The sequence below is a fragment of the Marmota marmota genome, unplaced genomic scaffold (assembly GCF_001458135.2).
Source record: "Marmota marmota marmota unplaced genomic scaffold, marMar, whole genome shotgun sequence".
Lineage (NCBI taxonomy): Eukaryota > Metazoa > Chordata > Mammalia > Rodentia > Sciuridae > Marmota > Marmota marmota.
The window spans coordinates 2894110-2921222 of NW_025999891.1; the positions used below are offsets into that span (position 1 = coordinate 2894110).

The 27113-nt window shown below is 34.3% G+C and overlaps 1 protein-coding gene across 1 annotated transcript in view; it reads right to left on the bottom strand.

Annotated features, from left to right (window-relative positions):
* The window catches only part of Cpd (carboxypeptidase D), a 71611-nt gene that overhangs the window by 4521 nt on the left and 39977 nt on the right, over window positions 1-27113 (bottom strand). The window contains 13 exon segments of the mRNA XM_048792705.1: window positions 1179-1278; window positions 1572-1757; window positions 2402-2533; window positions 4498-4562; window positions 4668-4763; window positions 5563-5694; window positions 7409-7544; window positions 10392-10587; window positions 12357-12680; window positions 14966-15135; window positions 16619-16761; window positions 17415-17517; window positions 22009-22118. Coding sequence (XP_048648662.1) covers window positions 1179-1278; window positions 1572-1757; window positions 2402-2533; window positions 4498-4562; window positions 4668-4763; window positions 5563-5694; window positions 7409-7544; window positions 10392-10587; window positions 12357-12680; window positions 14966-15135; window positions 16619-16761; window positions 17415-17517; window positions 22009-22118 — 1893 coding nt within the window.

Below are 27113 nucleotides of genomic sequence, written 5' to 3' on the forward strand. Positions count from 1 at the left end.
ACTTGTAGATGGACACAATATTTTTATTTTTATTTATTTATTTTTATGTAGTGCTGAGGATCGAACCCAGGGCCTCACACGTGCAAGGCAAGTGCTTTACCACTGAGCTACACCCTTAGACCAGCAACCTGCTTGTTATCAATCATTGACTTCCACTTTTCCTTTCTAGTGAATTTTCATTTCATCCAAAACCTCTTCTTTATTTAAAATCAAAATAAGAGTTTTAGTTACAATAGTAATAGAATAATAGCTAATGGGTGGCAGAGCCAGACTAAAAGCATGGATGAATCCTAGCTACTATGTCTTTAACCACTAAGTTTTTCACATTTTTATCTGGTTCAAGCTAAGAACTCTTTCAGTGCTCCATTACAGGATCTATGATTGTACCACATTCCTAATATACCACTTTCTTTCCTCCAAGGTTCTCTTCCATATACATATTATAATAAAACTTAGTAATTCTGCTTCAAGTCCAAGTTGTGTTTAAAAATGAACCAAGGTCCTTTGTGTTATATAGAGAAAAAACAGCTAAGTGTTATTTTATCACATATTTTTTTTTCTTCCTTACCTTTCAGTAATTCAAACAATGTGCAAATTAAACCTAGAAAAAACCCAAACATTTCCTCTTTCCTGGATCTTGGAAAACCAGAACTAATGTAAGTCAAAGGCAAATATAGGGCAAATCATTCATTCAACAACTTTTCATTAAAACCCACTACCTGTTCTAAGGATACAGATGAACTCCAAGCTACCCACAGCTTATGTTTTAGTGGGAGAGATGGAATATAGACAAATGAGTATAAATATATATGTATAAATATATGTATACATATGTATACACACATATGTATACACAGATATGTATACACCACACACACACATAAAAAATATGATGGCAAGTAGTTCTAAGTGCTATGATAGAAAAAACATAGGGAAGAGATAGTGACATGGATACTATGTGATATAGGGTAATCAAAAGGACCTCTCTGTGGAGGTGACACCTGAGGGGGCAAGCCAGGAGAACATGGGAAAACAGTGATTTAGGAAAGTCATGATTAGATAAAGAGACACTAGAAAAAAAATGATAAGCTGCAAGTGATTATGGAGGTGATCCACTCTCAAATTGAAATAGCAAGACTGGTTCTAACTTCAAGTACTAAAAGTCAAAATTTCTTTACCTGATACAGTTACCACAAGCTCCCTTGGCAAACCAAATATCCGGTTATCTGTGTCAAAGACTATTACCACAGAACTAGCTGCATCATGATGTACAAAGACCTGGAAAGAGAAAATGCAACATTATGAAAAAGTTTACTTAAGGCATATTATATCCCTGCCACATTTTCAAGGCCTTTAAAGCAAACCACAGAAATGATTCATTGTCATCTGAAGTATACAAAATGCTATAAAAATTTCCCTTTTGTTGCCAAAGGGACTACCAAAAGATAACAAGTTACCGTAATCAAGAAGTGGTCACACTTTTTATTTATTTATTCCTTTCATGTGTCAATAAATAGAAGTATTATTAAGAAGAAGAATTTACATAATACTATTCAATTTGAGTTTCTTACCTGTGAATGTTGCTGCTGGTACCCATCAGCAATGGCATTGATGTTATGGACACCTGGGGCTAATAGTACATGGAAATAACCTCCCTCTTTTGTGTGTACTTTTATTCCTTCATTGAGTACAATGACTGCTTTAGAAATTGGTTTTCCAGTCTTATCTTTAACAAATCCATGTACTCCCTTGTGAACCTAAAAAAAAATGATTAAAATATAATTATGTGGGGCTGGGGCTGGGGCTCAGTGGCAGGGCGCTCGCCTAGCATGCACGAGGCACTGGGTTCTATCCTCAGCACCACATAAAACAAACAAACAAATAAAATAAAGGCATTCTGTCCATCTACAACTACAAATTTTTTTTTAAATTATGTTTTCATGCCAGATATTCTGAGGCAAAAGATGAGACATGACTAAAGACAAACAAATGAATATATTCCTTCTTCCCCACTTGACCCTGATCACATTTGTTACTCATTTAATGCTCAGAGTCATAGGGATAGAGATAAAATAAAAGACAACTCTGGTATAATAGTCAAAGCCTAAAGCATTAGGACCCAATCTTCCAATGCCTTCCCACCATAGTACCCTGACTCCAGGAACTGTGTGACAGCCAGATTGAAGAACATGCAACATCTCACAAGGTCAAATTATAGCAGATTTCAGATATATGGATGCATGACATCTATTTAGACAATATAACATGAACAAATCTCTTTACGAACTGTGGTATTTAAAATAAAAAATATAATTTTTTTATAAAAGACAAAAACAATATTTTGATAAAGGTTGAACATACTCTTGGGAGTATGCTTCTTAGTTGAAAAAGAAAGACTCACCTCTACTAACATGCTAAGAAGAGATCTTTTATTTTCTACCCACAGGGAAGGGAGTTGTGCTGCACTAGGAAAGTAGCAGCAGCTTATGTATACGGTGATTTCTGGGCAATGGCCATAGGTGACACTATAATCCTGGAATATAAAGTAAAAATTAAATACAGGCAAATTGATAAGAAAGATAATAAATGGAATAAAAAGGAAACCTGGGTGTTGTAAACAGAGAATCTGTAATGCATTTTACAGCAAATATAAATAAATAAACCACTCTGTATAATAATGAGTTGAAGACATGTCAGCTCCTAATAGCCAGACTATGAAACCAGTCTAGGTATTCATCAACAGATAAATAAAGAAAGAAAATGTGGTATACATACACAATGGAGTTTTATTCAGCCATAAAAACATAAATTATGTCATTTGTAGGAAAATGGATGGAACCTGTTAATTGAAATAAGCCAAACTCAAGAGATCAAGGATCATATGTTTTCCTCTCATATGTGGAAGCCAGAGAGGAAAAAGGAAAAGAAAGAGGGGAGGTGATCACATGAAAAGCAAAAGAAGATCAGAGAATAGAGGAAAGGGTCACAGGGGTGGGAGAAGTGTGTATGTCAGGGGGGTGCTGGGGAGGATATTGGCCAAATTATATGGTTATATTGTGTGCATGTACTACTATGTAACAACAAATCTCATTATTATGTACAACTATAATGCACCAGTGAAAAAAATGTGAAGGGAAAAATATGGGAAAAAAAAACCTCTCTGTCATCCAAGGACATGATCAAGAAATTTAAAAACACAACATACAACATGGGAGAAAATATTTGCAAGTCATATATCTGGTCAGGATTTAATATGCAAATATATAAAGAACCCTCATAGGTCAACAACAAAAAGATAAACAATACAGTTTTAAAATGAGTCAAAGAGCTGGGTACAGTGGCACATGTCTGCAATCCCAGAGGCTCAGGAGGCTGAGGCAGGAGAACTACAAGCTCAAGGTCAGCCTTGGCAACTCAGCAAAGCCCTAAGCAACTTAGAGAGGCCCTGTATCAAAATAAAATATAAAAAATGGGCTGGGGATGTTGCTCAGTGGTAAAGCACCCCTGGGTTCAATCCCCAGTATCAAAATAAAATAAATAAATAAGCAAATAAACTATAAAATGGGTCAAAGATCTGAATAGATATTTTCCCCCAAAAGATATACAAATGGCCATCAAGCATGTGAACAGATGCTCCAATATTATTAGTCATCAGGGAATGCAAATCAAAACAACAAGATACCACTTCACACCAGTTAGGACAGTTATAATTAAAGTAACAAGTGTTGGGGAGGATATAAAAAAATTGGAATCATTGAATATTGCTGGTGGGAATGTAAAATGGTTCAGTGGCTGTGGAAAAGTTTGGTGGTTCCTCAGAAAGTTAAATATAGATTTATAGTAAGACTCAACTTCCATTCTGGTATAAAACAAGGGATCAAACAGACACTTGCATGTTCACTGTAGCATTATTTGCAACAGTCAAAAGATAGAAACAACCCAAATGTCCATCAACTCATGAATCAATAAATTAATGCAGTATATACATAGATTAGAACATTATTTGGCCATAAAAAGGAATAAAGTATTGACACATGATTCAAAATGGATGAACTCTAAAAACATCATGCTAAGTGAAAGAAGTCAGACACAAAAGGTTAAATATTGTATGAGTTCACTTATATGACATACTTAGAATAGTAAAATTCATAGAGACATAAAGTATATTAGTGTTACCAGGGCTGTGGGGAGAGGGGAATAGGAAGTTATTGCTACAGATACAAAATTTCTGTTTGTGACAATGAAAAAGTTTTGGAAATAGATACAGTGATGGTTGGACAATGTAAGTATAATGAATGTCATTAAATCATACAGTTAAAAATTGTTACAATGGCCAGAGGGGAAAAAAGATTACTGTCAGGTTAATTTAAGCCTAGGCATGTCAAGAAAGCCATGAGACAGATGCCATTCACTTTGCTATATCAGAAAAGTTGCCTATTCTTTCATTCAGTGGCCAATATTCATAATTCTATTCTAACTACGTTCTATAAAGCATACCTTCATGCTGCCCAGGTGACTGTACCATTCTGCTCCACGCATTACTCCTCCTGGAATATTTTCATCTATAAAAGCATTGAGAGATGTAGGGCCAATAAGATCATAAGGCAAGACCCTCCCCAAAGCAACCATAACAACAATTAGTAACAAAGGGTATGGAAAATATCTACCTGACTTATTTGGGCAACTGGGCTGACCCATATGCATTGATGGATGATTATTTGCATAAAGAGATGCCAAATGTTTCAGAGTCTCTTTGTTCTCCACTATAAAAAGAAAAAATCATAAGAAATCTAAAAGAGTTTTGTCCAAATCCAATATCATAAATATAACTCATTTTCTTTTAATAAATCTTGCAACATGCTGAAGCTTACTAAGGAGTTACAATTAGTTACATGGTTTTGTTTAGCCCAAGATAATCAGGCACAGAAGATAATCACCATCCTTACATTCAAAGGTACTAATGGTGAAGTTATGTTACAGGCTAAAATACAAATTTGTTTTGGTATGGCAAACTGCAGCCCAATAACGATGTCCCTTATAAGTTGTACTAAAAACAGCACAAACTGCCTCCAATAACAATGTCCCTTATAAGATGTACTAAAAACAGCACAAACAAGCAACTGTTCAACTCACCACAAAATTGCAACCTGTCAGTCAAGGTTGAAAGCAAGGGAGGGCAATTCTATACTGTTAATATTTGATTTGTATACAAGAGTTTCTTATGGCAGGTATTGTGTTGTTTTCGAATTTTTATTCTGAATATCTACACATATAATTGCCTAATAAATGATCATATACTGAACTGAACAGATGTTTGAACAAGACAGCTAGACTCTAAGCTATATCTTCATAAATCTGAACTATCATCTTCAAGTAACTGTTTGAACTGTTGATATATATATATATATTATATATAACATAGACAATCTTTTTGGGTTAGCTATTTCATCATAGAATATGGTCAAATACTCATCATTTAAAAAAATTTAGAAGGAACATTATTTTACTTGGAATTTCCACCTATGCTTAAAAAGTATATATGTGAAATAACATTGAACATACCTGTCTGTACTGGCTTGTCATATGGGTATGTGACTAGCACAGAACCACCATCTAAAGCAACAGAAAGACTGAAGTCTTGTTTTTGAATTAAATTTTCAATAATGGCTTTAGTCTCAGGCTGGGAGGCATTATCTGAAAAAAAAGAAAGATCAAATATAAAATACCAAGTTCTAAATTTTAGTATATCTCAGAAAATTATTCTCTACTTGAACACAATCAAAATGCTGACTTACGAAGTTTGTAAATACTTATTTCTCCATAAACTACTATCTCAAATAAGAAATACACATTCTAGAAGGTAGGTTACTTTGAGTTTTACATACTTCAGGATAATGTGTATAATTAATTATGTTAAACAAGCTTAAGAAAATTCTTACTGAAAAAAGATGTGCATATACTGCTTTTAAAAGTAACTTACGGAAGCCAGGCACAGTGGCGCACTCCTGTAATCCCAGTGGCTAGGGAGACTGATGCAGGAGGAGTTCAAAGCCAGCCTCAGAACAGTGAGGCACTAAGCAACTCAATGAGACCCTTTCTCTAAATAAAATTCAAAAAAAGGCTGGGGATGTGGCTCAATGGTTGAGTGCCCCTGAGTTCAATCCCTAGTACCAAAATAAATTAAATAAATAAATAATTTAGGGACAGGCATGGTGGTGGGTGCCTATAATCCCAGATACTGGGGAGGCTAAGGCAGGAAGATTGCAAGTTTGAGGCCAGTCTCTGCAAGTAAGTGAGGGGCTCAGCAACTTAGAGAGACCCTGCCTCAAAATTAAAAATAAGAAGGGCTAAGGATGTAGTTCAGTGGTAAAGTTCCCCTGTCCAATCCCCAGTACCAAACAACAACAATAAAAACAATACCAACTTAGAAAATATACCACCTACCTTTGAAATAAAATAAAATTTTTAAAAAATAGGTGGTTTTTGTTTGTAAAAGCAAAAAATAGAAACATATTAAATATCCACCAATAGAAAATGGCTGAATAAACTAAAGAACTGCCATATATTAATGGCATACAATGCCATAAATTAAATGTCATATTGGCCAAATTATATTGTAATATTGTGTGCATGTAGGAATATGTAACAATAAATCCTAACAATATGTACAACTATAATTCACCAATAAAAAATGTGGAAAAAATGGTGAAAATGGTCTATAAGTACTTAAATAGAAAGATGTTAATCATATATTTAATGAAAAAGGTTACAATCCTATCAACTTGGAAGCTGAGGTAGGAGGATCACAAAAAAAAAAAATTAAAAAAGCTGGGGATGCAGCTCAGCAGTAGAGCGTTCCTGGGTTCAATCACCAGTTACAGAGTAAAAATACATAGAGCTGACAATCCCATTCAAGCAAATAAAAAACAGGTTCCTCAAAATCCACATATGACAATGTGTGTGTAAGTCACATATAGGGAAGGGAAGAGGGACAGAATACACATCCAACACAGCCAGTGATGAAATACCCCAATGATATTGATTGAATTTCTATTTTAAAAAACTTGAATTACTTTTGCATATGAAAAAGGAGAAAAGTTCAAAATGTTTTTTGGGTGTCTATATTTATTTATACCTTGCAATCATAACTTAGATATGAAAGTACTCCATTACCAACCAACAAAATGGCATCAACCAATCTCCTAGCAAAGAGAAAGAGAATTATCTCCAAAGCACTTTATTTTTTTTTTTTTATTTATTGTTTAGTTTTCGGCAGACACAACATCTTTGTTTGTATGTGGTGCTGAGGATCGAACCCGGGCCGCACGCATGCTAGGCGAGCGCGCTACCGCTTGAGCCACATCCCCAGCCCTCCAAAGCACTTTAATGGTGTAAAAAGTAGTCTTACTTGTGAAATCTGTATCCAAGTCTTTTCCACGGGCATTTGTTTGTCCTATCTTTGAAGTACATTCTTTTTCTTGCGCTCGCTCTCGCCCATCTGGATTTAGAGAAGGAACAATCACAATCCTGGTCCTGTCAACCAGCTAAAACAGAAATCAATAAGTTTATTAGCTTCATGTATAATCAATAGATACTTTCCTGTGCCTCAAATAGAGAGTCTCACTGTTCATTTTAAATACAGTTAATTTAAAAGGAATTTAAATTGAAAAAAATTTAAAGTAAAATAAAATTCCGTTTGCTCCAAATAAATTTTAAAAGAAGCAAAAAACCACTATGTAAAATGTTCCCAGGGATCTCCTGATGACATATAACAGGGGTCAGAAAACAATACTTGCACCCCAAATCTAGTCTGTTGCCTTCTATCCTTTGTAAAGTTTTATTGGTATACAATCATGTCCATTTGTTTACATGTGACTATTTTTGTGCTACGATTGCAGAGTTATTAGAACACAGAATGTTTGTTTTACAACCCAAAACCTAAAATTTCTAACAATAAATCAGAATAAGTGATCTTTGACTTATTTACTCTGGTAATAATTATACGTTAAAAATATTTGAGACTCTAATTCATTCGTTCATAAATCTCTTCCCTGAGGAAGATTGTTTTTTTAAAGTATAACCTGTGTTTTACCACTGGCAGATTACCAGGTATGTATATATTTTCTTTTCTTTTCTTCTTCTTTTTTTTTTGGGGGGGGGGTACTGTGGATTAAACCCAGGGATACTTTTGTTTTTCTTTAAATATTTTTTAGTTGCCAGTGGATGTTTTACTTTATTTCTTTATTTATATGTGATGCTAAGGATCGAACCCAGGGCTTCACACATGCCAGGCAAGCGCTCTACAACTGAGCCACAACCCCAGTCCCTAAACCCAGAAATACCTTGACACTGAGCTACATCCCCAGTTCTTCCAGCTCTTTTTATTTTATTTTTTATTTTGATACAGGGTCGTTAAGTTGCTGAGGCTGGCCCCGAACTTGTGATCTTTCTGCTTCAGCCTCCTGAGCCACTGGGACTCTCTGGGTACTTTGAGGCTTAACTCAAGACAAAAGCATTCTAAAGTGATCTCAACTTATGAGTGCAATTCAAGTCCAATTAAATCAGTAAGGCAAGTTCTCATAAACTAGGAGTTTTGAAATTTCAGTTAGGTGGTTCACCTAAGATATATCATCTCTTATAACCATAAGACCAGTAGGTCACAGATATGGTTAAATATATGAATAACATGGGCTGGAGGTGTTGCTTAGTGGTAGAGAGCTTGCCTAGCGTGCAAAAGGCTCAGAATTCAATCCCTAGTACCACAAACAGAACAATACAACATAAATCTAAGTAGATTTTTTTTGAGGGGGCGGGGTTGAAGGTTCTGGGAATGTGAGGAGTTTTTAAAGAAATACTGACACCTCTGGGGACAGAGTCCAAACATTGATATTTTTTAAAACCTCCCCAGGTGTTCCTATCACATAGCAGGGTTGAAAACCACTGTCTTAGATATGCTCTCATTAAAAAAAAGAAAGAAAGAAAAAGAAAAAATATCTTTGAGATACTATCTGCAACTCATCAATGGACTTTTTGGTAAAATAATTTTTGCAAGGCTGATTTAAGTTCAGCTTACCTGGTTATACAGGTCGCTTCTGATCCTGATCATGACATTGATTCTTTCCAATATTTCTTTTTAGGGAAGGCAGTATGTTACAAGAAAACCATGGGGCTTTAGAGTGAGACACTCTTGTATGTATGTATGTATGTATGTATGTATGTATGTATGTATGTATGTATTTATTTATTTATTGACTTACAGGACAAAGAAAGGACACCAAAATAGACTCTATGCTTGGGTTTAAATCTAATTCTACCAACAACTAACTGTAACATATACTATAAGTTAACAAATACCCTAAATCAGTTTCCATTTGTAATTGGAGATAATCATTGTCACAGAGTTAAGAATTAAATTAATGATATATGTAAAGTATCTAATATATAGTACCTTGAACACAGTATATATTCAACAAATACTACTTCTTTTTCCCTTTCCTAAATTCATTAAAGTCAATGACAATTAATGAGTCTTCTAGAATAATGCACTCTTTCCTTCTTTTCCCTGAGACAATACCAAACTAGGCTCCTTATACTTATATGACTAAGCACCTGAATCAAAATTCTTTTCTGTAGTCCTTAATGGCTAAAGCAGACAACGCCAAACCACATTTTGTAAAGTCTTTTAGCAGCCAGTATGTCCAACAATTTTTATGTATTACATCAAAAGAAAAATTATGACTTTTACTACATTTTCCAATATAATGTTCTAGTTATAAGCAACTAAAAGTGGAAGTTCCTCTAGTTAGAACATATAAAACGGTAAGTAAAAATTAGAAGGGTACCTTGGCTTAAACAAAGGAGTAAAGAACTGAATGCCAACATTTAGAATTTTTTCCTCTCTGCCTCTTAATATATACAAAGATATATAATAGAGGGTTAGGGATGTAGCTAGAGTGCTTGCCCAGCACGTGTGAGGCCTCAAGTTCAATCCCCAGCACCACAAAAAGAAAAGAACGGAAAGATACTATTAACAATGAGCATATACAAAGATCATTCATTTTTAAAAGAGTAACACAATGTACTCAGTGTAAAATCTAATTTAAGAAACATAAAAATTTTAAATGGCATCCTGACATCCATGTCACTGAACTCTTCCCCCCACCCCTCCCCCGCACTGGGATTAGGAATTGTACAACTGAGCTACAACATCAGACTTTTATATTCTTTATTTTTTTTTAATATGAGACAGGGTCTTACTAAATTGCTGAGGCTGGCCTCAAACTTACAATCCTCCTGCTTCAGTCTCCCAAATTGCTAGGATTACAGGCAGGCACCACTGCACCCAGGTAGTTTTTTCCTTTGAAAGCATGTCAAAACAGACTATCTCTTACTTGAGTAACAGCTGGGTTCTTTTTGTAGTTCAGACAGAGAAATTCTGCCAGAGCCAAAAGCAGTTCAGTTCCAACTGGAGCATTTCCATGAATACCAGCAACAAAACGAATCTTTGGTTCTTCAGGTTCAGATACATTGGGTTTATTGGAGATTTCAAGAGACCAGATGTGACGATATTCAGCACTCTGTCCCAAACTTTCAAAGGCCAGAAACAAAAAGCAAGTTAGCAAGCATTATAATATTAATACTGATTTATGTATTTTTAAAATAAAAATGAAAATAAAACATAAAAAGGCTTTAAAAAAGTCTTTACAGCAAAAGTCATTATGTCAGAAAACCTTAGGAAAATTGGTTTCCTTGACCAAAGAAAGTCAAATACAAGCAAAACAGTATCAGATTTAAGAAGGAATTTGATTTCACTCAGCATTCCTCCAAATTTGGTCCTTTTTCTACCATCTTCACAACATTTGTCCCATCTTCTATGATCTATGTCTTTTAAGTTAACTCACTGAAATTTTCATTATGGAAATATTGAAATACATGTAGAGAACCTCCCTTTTAAATTCATATATATGTAAATAAGACAATTTATACTCTACTGTAAATACAACATCAGTTTTGAAATAAAAATAATTCAATAAAAACAAAACAATGAAATGTTCTGCTTGCTCAAGAGCTGTGAGCTTAAGGCCTTCTTTCTTTTATATAAGAGGAGATTTGCTAGAGTTAGACAGGAAAATGTACTAACATTAAATTGAGAAAGGATATTAGAATAAAAGATTATTGCCTTCTCACGATGTCATTCAATGATACTGCCTGTCGACTAGTGTTCCACCTAAAACTCCTGTCCCCCACCACCATCAGGTATGCCCCATTTGGGGGAAATAGTTAATGGAAAAGCACATCTTGAAATAAAAGTTTAAAAAAAAAATGTAAGCTAAATAGATAGCAAAGTAATGCCAAATTTGGGGATTATTTTAAAATAAGAAAGCCTATACCTTCTCTATGGCACTAAGATGGATGATTTTAAAACCTGAACAAGGCAGAAATATTCAAGAATTAGTCAAGGAAGGGAGGTAATTGGTATTGCCAAAGTAAACATCACACTTTGTATCTACAAACAGTATAAATCAGAATTTCAGAAGCTTTTCTGGTAAAATTAAAAGGACCAATGAAGAGAGATTAAAAAAAAAAGGCTAGATAATGTTAATTAAGTATGCAAAAGAGAACTATAAGCTCAAAGCAAAACATGAAGGCCCCACCCACAGCAGACAAACCATAAGAATCAACTAATCATGGAAACATTTTTGGAGTTAACTGTAACAAGACCAGAAGAGGACCTATAGTAAAACAGGTAATGCAGAGAAGTGCCATAAAAAGAAGGAAAAAGGCTCTCAAAGTTATCAGTTTTACATAAACTAGTACTACATATTTTTCCAAGAAGCTTCAATCAAATATGTATCTAAAGTTTCAGGTAACTGACTGTAAATAAAGACAAGCGTACAGGAAATGATAGTAATCACTTCATTTTCTGATTTGAGAAAAAGGTTACACATGGTCCTAACAGGTGTGCTCATAGTTCCAAATTCCTTCCCTTGTCACTAGTGAAATAAAACAAACCAAATAATATTTAGTTAGTATGTGAATGGCAGCTGAAAAGCAGAAAGGGTTTGAAATCAGTTAAAATTAAGCATTCATTAGGAAAAGTAAATTTACATTTTCTTAGGCCTCAGGGTGATACATTGCTAATCTAACAAATAATTCTCCTCCAATGTTCCTCATAGATTCATTGTTTAAAAGATCTCCATCAACTATCTGTTGCAAAATAAGTAAACTCCAGCTCTCTGTACATTTAGCTCCCAAATATGTCTAAATAAATTATAAGACCCGTTCAAGGTGGCTGATGCTGAATAAAACCTCTTAAAGAAAAAAGAAAAGGCAGTAATAAGAAGGTTGACACTCACGTGGTAAGATTTGTAATAAGTGGATAGTTCATTACAAGTCCTCTCAAAAATTCTGATAAGTCTTTGTATGAATGGTATCGATAAAGAGCCAGATTTGAGGAAGAGCTTAACATAATGCCTTCCAAACCATTCTCAGCTGAAAGGTCTTTAATTAAAGCTTCAAACTCTTTAGTAGTTGGGTCACTCGCATCTTCAGCACTGGTGCTATCCCCCTTTCCTTTCTTTGATTCCTTGTTCCCATCTGTTGAGGATCGAACAAGTGTGAAGTTGACCTCAATAGCACCTTCGCTCTTGACAGTCACATTCTGAGTAACTGGGTTATACCTATAATAAAGCAGACAGATCAGAGCCATGCTTCTTCAGCTGGAGTATCCAAGTATTGGGAAAGGAGGACACATGAATCCTTGGAATAATGTAAATTGTTTTCCAAAAGAATCAAGTTTTTAACTTGGAGATAATTTGAATTTTTAAAACATTAACAAAAAAAAACAGACATTCATGTCAAATATGAATGAGTTAAGATTAAAAATATGACTTCAAATAAAAGTTTGTGCTTGCAGTAGATGACACCCATGTCTCTTAGAATCTAAGTTCACTTGTCTGCCATCGGGGTATGTGGGTGGAAAAGATAGAGAGCTTAAGAACATTCACCACCAAACACATCACTGTTGCCCTACTTCTCAGATACCCTACTGCTTTAGTTATATCTAACATTGCCAAAAGGAAGAAAAACAGAAAAGACCTCATTACTCATTAGTGTAAGGTTCTAACTCCTCCATTTAAGGACCATCAGATATTCGAAAGCCTTTTAAAAAATAAAAAGGTAGGGCTGGGTATGTGGCTCAAGCGGTAGCGCGCTCGCCTGGCATGCGTGCGGCCCGGGTTCGATCCTCAGCACCACATACAAACAAAGATGTTGCGTCTGCCAAAAACTAAAAAATAAATATTAAAATTCCCCCCCCTCTCTCTTAAAAAAAATAAAAATTAAAAAAATTAAAAGGTAACAATAACTATAAGTGTCTTGATGTCTTCACAAAGTTACCCTTACTCTAATGGGCCTTTAAACTAACTCCTCAGAAATAAGTTAGCCAGAAGCTATGGAACTAACCTAGGTGCCCTTAACAGATGAATGGATAAAGAAAATGTGAGATATATATATATATATTATATATATATACATACACACACACATACACAATGGAATATATTTTTAAATTTTTTATTTGTTCTTTTTAATTATACATGACAGTAGAATGTATTTTGATAGATTATATACACATGGAGTATAACTCCCCATTCTTGTGGTTGTACACAATGTGGAGTTTTACTGGTTACACAATGGAATATTACTCAGCTACAAAGAGAATGAAATTACGGCATTTATGGGTAAATGGGTGGAACTGTATACCATCATGCTAAGTGAAAATAAGATAATCCCAAAAACCAAAGGCTGAATGTTCTGATACGTGAATGTTAACATACAATAAGTAGGGTGGAGAGAGAAGAATAAGTTCATTGGATTAGACAAAGGAAAATGAAGCGAAAGGAGGGAGGATGGGAATAGGAAAGACAGAAGAATGAATCGGACATAACTTTCCTATGTTCATATATGAATACATGACCAGTGTAACTTCATATCATGTACAACCATAAGAATGGGAAATTACACTCCATGTTTGTATAATATGTCAAAATACATTCTACTGTCATATACAACTAAAAAGAATGAATTAAAAAAAAGAAAAAAGCTCAGAGGGAACTGTCTTGTGGTAGTTCACACACTTATCAAAACATGAAATATTTTGAAAAGTGGTATAATGGGTAAAAATAAGAGATTTCAGATTAAACAGTCAAGTGGTTCCAATTCTAAGTCATTTGTAGAAGAAAATTAAAATTAGAGTTTCTTTTCCCCCCTCAATTAAAAAGTCATAAATTCACTTTCTTTTTAAATAAATAAACCTACATCAGGTGGGCTGGTACACATCTATATTCCCAGGTACCTGAGAGGCTGAGGTGGGAGGATCCCTTGAGCCCAGGAGTTCAAAACTAACCTGAGCCAAAAAGTGAGACCCAGGCTTTAAGGGAAAAAAAAAGTTTAATAAGTAAGTCTTTGTGAAAGAAAACCTGTAAAAATAAAATATTGAAAATGGCCTCAGAGAACCTGCAATCAGGAGAAAATTTCACTGAAGCTTTAAGGCAAATGTGTAACAGTAAAAAATGAGTGTGAGTTTTAAAAGGCTTTGTTTGAAAGAGAATCAATGTAAAGTACAGTGTGACTACAGTATGCACCAGAACAGGGGTATTTTCTTTTTCTATAACAGGTACTTTCCAGAATTGATACTAATAGTGAAGGAAATCCCTTATGATGGCTTCTGCATCTGAGCAGGGAACAGGAAATCAGAGTGGAGAAAGATAAAGGTAAGTAATTCCACAGATTTCTAATACTTGACAGTTACTGTACTCACTTTGCCACTAGGGGGTAGTGAAACCAGCTCTAAACTTTATGTTGCTTAGCAGGCTCTCTAGGACGTTTTGTGGAAATAATCCTCCAGAATGGAACTAGGTTTGTCTTATCTGAATCCCTCAATTCTGAAGCATTCATCACTCACCCTCGGGCAGATGCTGTGATCTTATAAGTTCCTGGAACCAAGAGACGCCAGTAATCTCCATTTTTGTAACTAGTCACTGGGTGATTAATTTCAGCAACACTAATGGTGGCATTTAATATGCCCCTGCCATCAGTGCCATCAAGGACAAATCCTTTAACACCTTGATGAACCTGGATAAAGGACAAGAATACCAGATTTTAATGGTAAAGATCATCATCTAATTATTTTGGGAGCTCATATCCAAATTAACAGATTGTAATAATGTAAACAAATGGAACAAATAGGAATTTAGGATTTCAGAGTAAGGCTAAATGTAAATGCCCATTAAACAAAACATTTTAGTCTCTAAAGGCCAATTTTTTCTAGGCTAGATTTACCTATATCATGAAAATATAAATAACATTGTTTAAATTTTGGAATATTCTATTTCAAAATATAGGATATTCTACAAGAAAATAGGCCTTGGCATCTTTAAAAAGAAAACATCATTTTTTTAAAAAATGAAAGGACTATAAGAAAGTAAAAAGAAATAATAAATGCAATATAAAAATATAGCTATAAAATTCATTTTGGGGATGAGTGTGGAAATTTGAATATGGACTAGGTGTTAGGTAATATCAAAGAATTATTATTAATTTTTGGTAATGGGTTATGGCATTTGGAGATGATATACCAGAGATAGAGGCTGAAATATTTTGGGGTAAAAAACCTGAACACTTCCAATTTATACTGAAACAGTTTAACCAAAACTGGGTGGAAATGAGTTTCATATATAAAAAGCAAACAGAGAAAAATATTAAAAATTGTTAAATTTAGTTGTAGGAATGAGTGTTTATTATACTAGTCTTATAACTTTTCTGAATGTTTACATTTTTTCAGAATAAAATGTTTTTAAATATTAGTACCTACCCCCAGACTTTATGTCGTGCCACTTAGGGATTAAAATAGAAAAGTACTAGTACAATGTATTAGATTACCCTAATTACCATAGGCATATTTCTTATAGTCTTTTACCTATAAGTTACCATGCATATCCAAACAAAATGAAATTAATCATTTCACAGTAAATCACTGGCAATAAGAATAAAAATATTTACCCTATAACCCATATATCACTTGACAAACACTTTATGTTGGCCTTTGTTAAGGTCAGGGTAAAGTGAACATTAGCTATTAAGAACAAAATGTCACTACCTTAATTTCTTTCTTTTTTTTTTTTTTTTGGAGCTGCATAATGAACCCAGAGACACTTTACCATTAAGCTACACCCCCAATCCTTTTTATTTTTTGTTTTGAGACAGGATCTCACTAAGTTGCTTAGGACCTTGATAAATTGCTTAAGCTGGCTTCAAATTTGCTATCCTCCTGCCTCAGCTTCTCAAGTTGCTAGGATTATAGGCATATACCATTGCACCTCGTTTATTTAATTACTTCCTTTAAATGTTTTTCCCTATAAACAAATAAACTTATTTGCATCCATGAATTTTCTACATAAATGTACTAAATAAATTGGAATACAAAGATTGGGTAAATACACTAAAACAAGCTGAAATTCAAAAGGGTATATTCTAAAATCACTACATGAAAACCATGTGTCCACACGAAAATCTTCTTGCTCTTGAAAGAAACTATACTTCACTCCTGAATAGTCACCTGCTTCATAAACTGGATTAGAGATCTTCGATTCTGTTCCCAAAACCTTGGCAGATCTTTCTCAAATGGGTATTTCACACAACCTAGTTCAATAGTTACTTCAAAGCAATTTGTATGTAAATAGTTCCAGTCCTGCATACCACCTAAAGGACAAAAAAATTAAAATAAGTTACTCTGAAGGTCTAAATAGTTCAGTTCTTAAAAGGCAGGATGAGTACCTAGTAAAAAAGCCAAATTCATTTTGGATCTGCACTGGCTAAAAAACAATAATGGCACTCATAGGAGGGCTCTTTAATGCTTGTGGTCCAGGCAAAACATCTGGACTCTATGTTTAAGAAGAATTCAAGTGTAGCTTATATTCTTCCTACTGGTAAATGTAAGGTTCTTTACAATAGCCAGAAGTCAAGTACAACACTTTTATTAAGTTAAAGTGCATTACTTTTGCTCAAAAGTCAAAAAGCACCAAATTCAAAATAGCTGAAAAGGTTATTTGAATGTTTTAAACTATTTAAACAATTGTGGGAGGGGTACTAGGAATTGAACCTAGGGGTGAGCTACCACTGAGCTATATTCTCAGTCCTTTTGATTTTTTATTTTAAGACAGGGTCTTGTTAAGTTGCCCAGGCTGGCCTCAAATTTGTGATTCTCCTGCCTTAGCCTCCCAAGTTACCGGAGTAACAGACATATACCACTGCACCTAGCTAAACAATATTTTTTAAAAGAGTGATTTTCTCTCAAAATTAAAAAAGATTAGAAAAGTAGAAAGTCCAAGTTTTAAGGCCTTAGTAATCTTTACCTGGGACATTATACCAGTTAGCTCCATTTGTTATTCCATGAGGAAAATATTCATTAGGGTATATATTCTTGCAAGGTCTGCCTTGAAACATCTGGGAATTTTCCTGGGGGGAGAGAAAAAAGAATCTTTATTTGTATTTGTTAGTGTCCCCATCAAAAAACATAGGAAAATAATAAAAATGACTACAATAGATTATGTAAGGGGGTAGGAGGTGAGGAGATGGGGTCATAGGAAGCATTGAGACTTTACAGTTTGTGTCTTTGTGTTCTCAGCATCTAGCCCAATGTCTGGCATCCAGTACATGTACAATTGCTTATTCAATGAAGGGGAAGAAAAACTGCCATGGAGACACAAATAAATGCTACTGGAATCCAGAGGACAGAAATATTACTTCTTACTAAAGTGGCAAGGGAAGTTTCCTGGAAGAAATTAAGATTTGAGAGATGATCAAAAATTCACTTCTTTCTATTGGAAATAGAAAAAGGAAAAGTGTGAAGAAAAGAATAATAATTTCCCATTTCCCCACCACCTTGAGAATTAACCTTTTAAATTTAAAATATATGAATAGTCCCCTTCCAGAAATTTAATATACCAATTAAAGGCTGGTGATCTCATAACACTCGGTAACAATTGTAGACATGCTTGCTTTTGCTTTGCTTTTTTTTTTTTTGGCAGGGAGGGGATTGAGTCTAAGGATGCTTTGCCACTAAGCTACATCCCCAGTCCTTTTTATTTTTTTATTTTGAGACAGGATCTCACTAAATTGCTGAGGCTGGTCTTGAATCTGCAATCCTCCTAACTCAGTATCCAGAGCTGCTGGTTTTACAGGCATGTGCTACTGTGCCCAGCTTGCTCTTTTGTTTTCTGGTTTTCCAGGAAAGGCTTGTACAATGATCTTCTGTGCCTCTATCTTTATCTACGTTTCCGTCAATAGCTATCTATCCATTCATCTAATTATATTATACACACACACACACACACACATGTGTACCATTGGACTAATATGCATATTATGTTTTAAAACTTTTATTGAATCAATGATCTGTACTACAATTGATGGCATCTTAGAATTGAGGAAATATAATTTTATAGACCTAATAGAATAGGACACAGCACAGGTACATTTCAATAGATGATAGGGGCTTCAGAAATGTGGAAATGAGGATAAATTAATAATCACTGAGATAATCATAATAAATACTACTTATTGAGTGTTTATTTAATGCCAGTCATACATTTTCTATAATATGTATACTATAAATGTGGATAAAATTTTAAATTTAAAGCATACATTTAAAAATATAAATAGAATATCTAACATTCTTCTTGCATCTTAATGGATCATCTAGTATAAAGCTAACTCTGGACACCACAGTTCTAAGACAGTAACGAATAACACTTTGACTTTCTTCAAAGTGTTATTTTGATGGATGACATGATATATTAATGGTTCTAGGAGGCTTATTTTACAAACCAAGGGGCAAAATATAATCTTTTCAAAACGACAATACTGAGAAAACTGAAAATCCACATGCAAAAGAATGAATCTAGACCTTTTCCTCACATTGTACCCCAAAATTAGCTCAAGATGGATCATAAATCTGAATGTATAAACTAAAACTATAAAATACTTAGGAAAAAATAGGAATAACCTTTATTTCCTAGATATTACACCAAAAGCACAAATGTCAAAAAAAATAGATAATTTGGACACCATCAACTTTCTTTTATTCTGTCTGTCCCCTTCCTCCTTTGTTTTCATTTTTTGACTATTTGTAGTAAAGATTTTGTTTCATATTCTCAATACATGTTTGGGTATAATTAATCTATTTGGAGTGCCAACTTATAATTTTCTTCTGCTTCTTGATTGCTTTTTGGTAATAAGAGGGTTTCCTTGTTTATATGTGTAAAATTTTATTTCCTGACTTTTTGCAATAGTTTTCATGAACTTTATCTTCCTCTTGTTCATTTTTATGATATTGGGCTATTTTACATGATTCCTAGTTTAATGATGCCCTTTTCTTTCATAATTAGTAAAGGTACTTCAGTGTGATTTTTTATTTGGGTGGTAAGGGTGAAATTATAAGGCCTTGGACTTTAGAGGTCTTTTTCTGACTTGTAAAACTCTACATTTACCCCTTTTTTCGTTTTCTTTTCCTCTTCACCACCTAATTGCCAAAGGGCATCTTATTATTTCTTTCTTTCTTTTTTCTTCTTCTACCAGGAGCTATGAGTTTGGAAGATTTCCCTTTAAATGTACTCATCCTTTTAAACTGCTTATCCCTTTAAATCACACCAGTTCCTTTAAGTTGTATGCATTTTGAAATCTCTTTCTAGTACTTCAGTGCTCATATCTGCTCTGCTCCTTTTTTAATATTTTTGGCTCTAGAACATATATAATGTGCAGTCATTCCAAATCACCTTTAAGTCCACCCTCATTAGCCCCCCTCTCTGTCTTCTCCATAGATTTTCACAGTCAGCTTTTCCTTACCACAAAGCTGCATGCTAGGATAAAGGTGAAACCAGCACATGGCAGATCATGTAGGGATTTCCTGATTTTTTTTTTTTTTTTAATTCACAGTTATTTTGCAGTTTCAGGATCTTTTGTAATACCAAGGGCAGAATTTTGGTAGCTGTAAAGTCATTTTATATCATTTTGGGAAAAATTCTGGGAGATTGACTGCTACATATCCATTACTGTCTTTGGCCACTTAGAAGTCTCCCCAAATTATTTGAGAAATTTGGCACCATAAGGATAAAAAATTATGGAAAGGTATCTTTATGGTGTTTATTAAAGCTAATGGAAGACCTTATTTTTAGGTAAGCTGCTTATTAGCCAAGGGGGGGAAAAAGGCTGTGAGTAAAGACTGGGGACTTTAATGATCACCTATCCCATTAATAGAAGATACGAAGGCTTAAGATTTCAGAGAAGGCAGGATGCAGTGCGATCAAGAAATGAACGAGAATAAGAGTAGGACACACACAAATAGTAATGGAAAAGGCAGAATCTACATGAACTCATACCAAGTTACTCAGAGTTGTATTTTAGCTCAATGCAAAGTGATCTACCGAGAGTAAGAGGAGTGGAACTAGAACAGTAGAGGATGAAGGCTTAGACCCACCATAGGGTCAGAAGAGCCAAATATGAAATGCTTCCAACTAGGATTGAAGGCTCAGTTGGGGTTAGAGAGCATACATATGGAGTGTAGCAAATTGCCATGACTCTATGACTATTCTGGGTTATACTTATTGGGATGGTGGCAACTACTGAGGATTGGATATTGGGAAGGCAGATATATCAAAGAGGTGTACAAGATCCCCAGGACCATTACTGAAGATACATCCATGGGCCCAGGCTGGGTAGAAAGGGAAATCAAAAAGTTCAATTGTCTTAAGAAAGAAAAGCTAAGGAACCATAAAGTTCAATGGAGTTGAAAAGCAAAATCATGAAAATTAACACAGAATGTGATGGGAATATGTGCAGAATCTGATCACTTAATTTGGATTTCAATGATTGAAACAATATCCATTCTTCTGCTATTACTCTACTTGTGTCCTTCCAAAAAATGGTATGCCCAAACAGAAGGCAATAAATCCTTAAGGTGAAATCCACAGCTGTGCTCTTCTATTAGCAACTCTGAATAATCTCACAATGTTCACTCAGAGAGGATGAAGGAGGAGGAATGATAAAAGGCTGTGATTTTAAAAGAGTTGCAGTAATAATCTTCATTATATATCATTAATAAATCACAGACTAAATCAGTAGATCCAAAACTAAAATTAATATGCCTTCCCAAGCCCCAACTTTGAACATGTTTTCTACGAAATATTTTTAAATGAAATTTTCACACACACACACACACACACAAATTTTAACATTTCTGGTTGGTAAACAAATTTATGTTCATTATAGGAAATTTAGAAGACACTGAAACTTCTGCTGCTATATACTACTATAGGATTTAAAATATCTTAAACCAGTCATTAGCAATTTTTTTTTTCTGTAAAGGGCAAGACAGTAAAATTTTAGGCTTTACAGATCCAAAAGTCTCTGTTGCAACTACTCAATTTGTCCTCTGAAATCTACTAAGATGGCTGCAAGGTTTTACTTCTTGAGTTTGTTAACATGGTGAATTACACTGACTATTTCTTATTTTCAAATGTTAAAGGAAAAAGCAGCTACACAATCTATAAAAGTATGTATATACTATATATCTGTATGCCAATAAAACTTACAAAAACAAATGGTGGGCTACATTTGGCTCTAGACCTGTAGTTCATCAATCCTCCACTTTAGCCTCATTTACTGGACTTACAACTTACATGTCTATCAAATGAAATAAACTAGCATGTATATATTCCAGGTACTATTCTAAAAAACATAACTAAAAAGACATTACCTGTTAAAGGCTAATGGAGAAACACATATAGCATGTCCAAAAGTGAGATGGGAAACAGAATAAAAAGGCCAAAGGCTGACTGAAAGGAGTCATGGAAGGCTTAAAAAAGAAAGCACTTGACTTACAGAACCTATTTTAAAGCATTTTTTAAATAAATTAATTCTATAGCATTTGATGCTCAAACACAAACCTACCTTGGAATAAGAAAGTGCTATTTGTTGAAACACAGCATCATCTGGTGATTTACTATAAATGGCAAGCCCTTGTTCATCATCATCAAAAGGGTAGTTAACCACCAAAGAACCTATAAGGGAAAAGAGGAAATACATCATGTTACAGGTTTCAAGATGGGTCATTAAGATAAAGTTAAGTTTTTCACAATACTGTCAGAGACGGGAAATCAATAAAATTTCACCATGACTAATATTAATATAAATGAAAAATAAAGAATAGAGGTATGGGGGTTGGGTTTGTAGCTCAGTGGTAGAGCACTTGCCTAGCATGTGTAAGGCCCTGGGTTTGATTCTCAGCACCACATAATAAATAAAATAAAGGTCCATTGACAACTAAAAAATATTTTTAAAAAAAGTCAGGGTATGGTTCAGTGGTAGCGCTTGCCTAGCAATGTGCAAAGCCTAGATTCAATCCCTAGGAACCTGGAAAAAGGAAAAATATAGCAATTTCCTAAATAAAAACCAAAGTAGGCAAGTGAGAAGGTAAAAAGCTATGCATGATACCTAAAAGGTGCCTTCACTAGAAAGGTCTTGGGAATTTATCTGAATTTACTCTTGTAATTTACCTGTCAAAGCTGAAACTAGACGTATACAGGTATAATTTAAACAATTTTATTTTTATAATATTTAAGACCAGAAAAATAGAGCAAATTTTGATAATTTTTTAGTAAAATTTAGATATTTTAATAGAGTTTTAAAATAAGAGACCTTTGAGATCCAACTAATCCATCCCCCTCATTTTGGAGATAAGGAGTCTAAACTAGAGAAGTTAAATGACTTATGGATCTTATGGAAAGCAGAGCCAGCGCTGACCCCCTTCTCCCCCCAACAACTAAAAATTTCTCCTATTGTGCTACTAGAAATTACTCAATTGGAGTTATGACTTCTTCTGACCTAAGATAAAGAAGTGATACTTCAGAACATGTAAAGGATATCAACTCCCTTCAAACATCCCACAAGGCATAAAGTGGTTAGGGTATTTCTTAGGCAAAACCTCTGAGCTACACATGTTCACTCTCCTTCCACAGAACTGTATCTTTTATTTCCCTATAGTCACATTGTTTTCTTTTGTCCACATGTCCACTTATTATACCTTCTATTGATCCATTCATCTTTGCCCTTTTTTAATATGCTACATTAAAGGAATGGGAATAAAGGGAATAGAATATTCAACTTCATTTCAGGAAGTAATCCTGTAATAATAAATGCTAACATACATTCACAGGAAAAAAATTAAATAAACAGTATAAAGAACTGTGCTCTTGGGCTAGGGTTATGTAGCTCAGAGGTGGAGCGCTTGCCTAGTACATGTGAGGCACTGGGTTCAGATCCTCAACACCATATAAAAAATAAATAAATAAGGTGAAAAAATTTTTCTTTCAAACCCCAAATAGCTCTAACAAGAACAAGATACTTTAGCACCTCTTCTGACTAAAATTTAACTTCTCAAAAACATGGAATTTTATCTTGGATCCATGGCCCATATGTAAAAATTCAAATAAAAAAATTCAAAAAAAAAAATCAGCATCAACTCCTATTCACTACTTTCAAATGGCTAATTTTCTTTTCTCTCTCTCTCTCTCTCTCTCTCTCTCTCTCTCTCTCTCTCTTTTGTACCAGGGATTGAACCTAGAGGCATTTAACCACTAAGTCACATCCCCAGGCCTTTTTTATATTTTATTTAGAGACAGGGTCTCACTGAGTTGCTTAGGGCCTTGTTAAGTTGATGAGACTGGCTTTGAACTCACGATCCTCCTCCCTCAGCCTCCTGAGCCTCTGGGATTACAGGCATGTGCCAACACACCCAGCTCAAATGGCTAATTTTCTAAAGTTTAAAAAAAGTGGGGTCATAAAAGACTTAATATTAGCCAGGCAACTTGGAGGCTGAGGCAGGAGGATTACAAGTTCAAGACCAGCCTCAGCAACATAGCAAGGCCCTAAGCAACTTAGTGAGATCCTGTCTCTAAATAAACTACAAAAAAAGGGCTGAGGATGTGGCTTAGAGGTTAAGTACCCTTGGGGTCAATCCCTGGTACAAAAAAAGAAAAATAAAAGTATAGGTAAATGGACCAACTTGGTCAAATGAATGAAGAAGCTGCAGGGGGATACTGATTCCAAGTTACCACATATCAGCCTGGTCATAAGAACTGTATAGATTGCTGTATGACAGTGTCTCTGACCCTGCTGAATAGCAAACAGTTAGGATGTAGTATGTGCATGTACTTGCTTTGAATAGAATTTTATTTCTTTTTGAAAGAAAACAGAGTTCACTACTGCTGACAGCAATTTTTTTTAGCTGCTTACTTGTGCTACATTTCCCAAATGATGTTATTTTCATGAAAATGTTGATTTCATTATCATATGACACAGAATGAAAAGCCAAATCAACTCTTCTATTAATTTTAAGAACAAAGCCTGTTTTCCAGTGGAGAACATAAACAGTGAATAATATTCCAAAACTATTTTGCTTGCCTAGTATTCTTTCTAGGACTGAAGAGCCTATAAGTCTTGTTGAACGTTAAAACTTCTATACAATATAATAAGAGCGCACCATTCTGCTAAGAAGGGACTCATGCTAAGCTCCATGACTCCTGAGGAAGAGAATTCCATTTTTTCAATATTTATGCAGAATACAAGAAAAGAGGACACAGAGTTTAAGTTAAATATAGAGAATTTCTCTCCATTGAAGATGGTTGTGTACCAAGGAAGACTGTGAATTGTAATATGGAGTCTGTTAAAAAGAGAGTCTATAAAGATTTTATCCATTCACCAAATAATTATTGGACAGAGTGCTAAGAAAGTGATTTAAGGATGATTAAGATATGATTTTCATAATAAGGAGCTTCATCATGTGCTTAAAAATTAAAGGTATGTCCCATGAGCCTAATATGTAGCAAATGTACCTAGTATAGGCACAAGTTAAACAATATCTCCTTTCAAGGTGTTCTGCCCTCAGCAAAGATAGAAATTAACATCCTATGTAAACCCTTGTAGCAGTAATTATGGGTACACATAGGTGGGGGATCCAAAACATTTCTCAGTGGAGGGAATACATAATAGGAGCCATGAGAATGAGCCTTAGAAGAGGTGACATTAGTATTTTTTTTTACTTAACCAACCTTGATATAAGAGCAAAAAATAAAAATCCTCAATACAAAATAAATAAATAAAAGGAGCCAGACACAAAAGGATAAATATTGTATGGTTTCATTTACATGAAAAATTCAGAACAGATAAATCTACAGAGAGAGAACAGATGGTTGGTTACCTAACATTGAAGGGAAGGGAGAATGGGAAGGAATTGCTTAACAGGTATGGCATTTCATTTGGGGTCCTAGAAGTGTTTTGGAACAGATTTTTCAATTGTGAATGTATTAATTGACACTGGAATTGTTCACTTTAAAATAGTTCATCAAGAATTCATGACAATTTTAAAAAATTGGTATCAAAATTTATAAAAAGGAAATCTTACTTTTTCCTATATCTTTCAAAATTCTAAATTGTTAAGTTGGCAGTGAAGGGAATCAAAATATAGCACTCAAAATATATTACCCTGGCTCATTATTTTGAGTTGAAGACAATTGGGAAACAGCAGGTATAGGAAGGGCTTTGTGCTCTCCTCATTTCTGCCTAGGTGCCAGGTATAAATTTCTGGTGAGAAAGCTACCTTCTGGGTACAAGGAAAAAGAAAACATTCTTATCATTAGAGACAACAAGTCAAAGCCAAGACAAGTGTACACAAACAAATCTTACTAAAACAACCCTTATCTTCCATAAGTTTACCCATGTATTTCCCAGTAAGTTTCCTACAATTTACTGCCCCCAGAAGCCCAGATATCTTTCCTTTGACTAGACACTTTTCACAACATATCACATAATTTCTAAAGTCTAACTGCTACTTCTTTTGGAGCTTTACTTTTTTCCTATGAAGCCTCCCCCATCCCCTATGCCACAATAAAAATATTAACATCAAACAAAATTCATATGCTTTCTTCCTGTTAAACTGTTAATCACCTGTTAATCACAAATTTCAGCTGACAAACCTAAGAGAGTAGAGAAGGGTTTTACCTCTACTTAAGAAAGGAAGGAAGGAAGGAAGGAATCAAGAAATCAAGAAAAATATATTTTGTTCTTTTTAATTTCTGTGCTAAGATTTTAGAATCATATAAGAATTCTTAAGGTGAGAAAACAAAATGTGTCATGGAAAGAAAAACATACACATGATTGAATATGCCTATGTCTCAACTATATGCAAGGACTTGATAGGATATCTGTAAATATATCCTGAAATATAACTATTATTGAATTTTTGGATTTAGCTAACATGACAAGTGAATTATTCTGAAAATATTTTTAAAAATTCAAAATGAAAAATATTTTCTATCAAACATAGCATAAGATATTCAAAACATCAAAAATTTATTTTGCAAGCCAGGATGTAACTTTACAACTCCAATACAACTATCTTAGAATAGCCCATGATTACTAACTGTAGAATTATTTTTTCTTCTACTAGTAATCTTCGAAAGAAATTTTTAGAGAATCTCAATTTACTTCCTAAATCTAAATATTCATAAATATGTACTATTATTCTAAAAAGAAGGTTACTATATTATTTAACTATAATATTTAACCATCACTTACTATCTGGTTTAGAACATTTTCATGACTCCAAAAAGAAACCCCAGAACCCATTAGTAGTCACTCCCCTTCTCCTTCTCACTCCAACCCAAGGCGACTACTAATCTACTTTCTGTCTTGATGGATTTGCCTGTTCTAAACATTTCAAATCTAAATATCCATAAATATGTACTATTATTCTAAAAAGAAAGTTACTCTATATGCTGTCAAATCTCAGTTGTGATGCTTCTTTTGGACAGTCCAACAAATGTTCACACCAAGTTTCTTCCCTGTTGTCCGCAGGGCTATGTTTTCACTCTTTCTTTTTTAAAAAATAGCTTTATTGATATAATTTACATACCATATGACTCGCCCATTTAAAGGTTTTTAGAGTACTCACAGGGTTATACACCCATCACTTACTGTCTGGTTTAGAACATTTTCAT